This window comes from Neomonachus schauinslandi, chromosome 3, assembly GCF_002201575.2.
Source record: "Neomonachus schauinslandi chromosome 3, ASM220157v2, whole genome shotgun sequence".
Taxonomy (NCBI): Eukaryota; Metazoa; Chordata; class Mammalia; order Carnivora; family Phocidae; genus Neomonachus; species Neomonachus schauinslandi.
Window position 1 is genome coordinate 28286401 of NC_058405.1, and position 2443 is coordinate 28288843.

Below are 2443 nucleotides of genomic sequence, written 5' to 3' on the forward strand. Positions count from 1 at the left end.
AAGGAAAGGAAAGGAAAGGAAAGGAAAGGAAAGGAAAGGAAAGGAAAGGGGACCCACATGTTGTGGGTCCCAGCCAGGCCTTCCATGCCTCATGCATGTTTGCAGACTGGTCATTGTTGCATAGTGCCAATGAAACATGATTGCAGTGCCACTATACATGGATAAGCCCTAGTCATTTTTATGTAACCCATGTACCATTTAGCAATATGGTATCTATGACAGTAAAAAATTTCACCTTAGACCCTGGCTGAGATGCATGTAATGTACTTTGCTTAAGACAGTTTTAGAAACCATAAAAGGTAATTATCCTGGAGTTTCAAGTGAACATAGTGTGAGTAAGAAGAGAAGCAGCAAATCTAGGTTTTCTGGGGTCTGGAATGTATTCAGTTTGGGAAGAGGGACCTACCTAAGAAGTAAAAGCTGACAAATTCAACATTTATATGGTCTCTTCCAAGGCCTGGGGATTGGCTTATGCAAGCAAGGGACCCTCAATCTTAAGCTTAAATCTGCCTTTGCTCCATTGGGAACTTTCTTTAATGTGGCAGGCCCTTACCCTGGACAATCACAAAGCCACTGTCACCACTTAAACACATGTCCTCTGCAGGACACAGGAAGTCATAGTCTCTACCCATCTCAGCTAAAGAACATGGAAAAATGATTCGAGGGACAATGTTCTTGGTTCTCCCAAGTTGGTTACAAAACTAGTACCACTCTAGATGCATAGGAGAGAAGTTAATCTATGCATGCAATAGATGCCTTATTGCAATATGGCCTGATTCTCACCTGGAATTAGTTGAGAAAGACTTCCCTAGCTTCATATCTTCTGTTATTCTTTGCTGCAAATGTATCACTGTAAGTTACACAATAAAATGTATAAGATATATATATATATATGTCAGAGTGCTTACTTTTGCTATTCTTTAAAGCCAATTTCTATAAAACTAAGTCATTGTTCTATACTATGATTCCAGAAGTAGGGCTTCCTCAGAGAGGATACATATAAGCAGATATGATCTTCTGGTAAGTAGCAGAAGAGTAATATCAATCATTAGGACCAAGAGGCAAAGATCAGATCATAAACAGGAAGTGAGGAAAAGCATCAGGAACCATGGTAGTCAGGAAAGAGATATCGACGCTTAACAGAGGAAATGTTACAGTGCTGTTCGTAACAGTACTACCCACATGGCACATGAAGACAGATGCTGAGCAGGAGTAAAATAAAGATTATACAACATTTAGAAGAGATAAGAAGTTCATTCCACAAATTTCTAAAATGGTAAATCCCAAGGAGGATTCTTTTTTTTTTTTTAAGATTTTTTTATTTGTATATTTGACAGAGAGAGAGACGGCGAGAGAGGGAACACAAGCAGGGGGAGTGGGAGAGGGAGAAGCAGGCTTCCTGCTGAGTGGGGAGCCCGACATGGGGCTCAATCCCAGCACCCTGGGATCATGACCCGAGCCGAAGGCAGACACCTAAACGATTGAGCCACCCAGGCGCCCCCCAAATTGGATTATTAAGGAATGCTTCATGTTCTCCTAGTTCCCAGCATGGATTAACTTGAGAAGATCAATACACCCTAACCTCATCTCTCCAAATTCCACACCTACTGTTCATTACTAACAGTAGAAGAGTGTGTTTGTGAGCTTCAAGGAGGGGGAAAGGAGAAAAGAAGAGGGACATTGGCTGCGGGGCTGCAATGGAAGTTAGTATAACACTGAGCAGTAAAGCAGGCAATGAAAAGGCTATGGCAGTCGGAGGTGTCAAGGCCTGGTGATTGAGAAAAGACAGAGAAAAAGAACATGCCAACTTTCAAAAATGTTAGAAAAAGAGTTCAGGAATTGAAGACAGAATATTGTGCCAAGAATATGGACCCCCAGGTAATAATAGCAAGTGCAAACAGTTTGGGATTAAATAGAAGGAAAGGAGAGATGGAAGATAATAGAGGAAGTAGGTCCTGAGTGGTTGCCCCAAAACATTGGTTCTTAAAGTGTGGACCCCAGATGAGTTTCTCATGAGAATTCGTTAAGAATGCAGATTCTCAGGCCCTGCCCCACGCCTACTGATCAGAAACTCTTAGGTGGGATCCAACAACCCGGGTTTTAACAAGCCCAGCAGGGGATTCCAGCACATGCTCAAGTTTGAGAACCACTTCCTTAGAACATCAGTTAGCATTTGCAGCTTGTCTTACTGGGAGTGGGCCAGTTTCTGTCTTGACTGTCATATGTTAAAGGTTTTTATCTAAAAAAAAAAAAAAAAAAAAAGCCACCCAAAATTTTTGCATTGTGTTTAGATTTCAGGAATCAGTTATATCTCCTTTTGTTAAAAAGATCTGCTACAGGGGCGCCTGGGTGGCTCAGTCGTTAAGCGTCTGCCTTCAGCTCAGGTCATGATCCCACGGTCCTCGGACGGGCCCTGCATGGGGCTCCCTGCTCCGCGGAGAGC

At 42.4% G+C, this 2443-nt stretch overlaps 1 protein-coding gene across 1 annotated transcript in view; it reads right to left on the minus strand.

Annotated features, from left to right (window-relative positions):
* NDFIP2 (Nedd4 family interacting protein 2) overlaps positions 1 to 632 on the minus strand; it is a 94581-nt gene extending 93949 nt beyond the window's left edge. The window contains 1 exon segment of the mRNA XM_021697884.1: positions 554 to 632. Within this exon segment, the coding sequence (XP_021553559.1) occupies positions 554 to 632 (79 nt within the window).
* Positions 633 to 2443: the final 1811 nt, after the last annotated feature.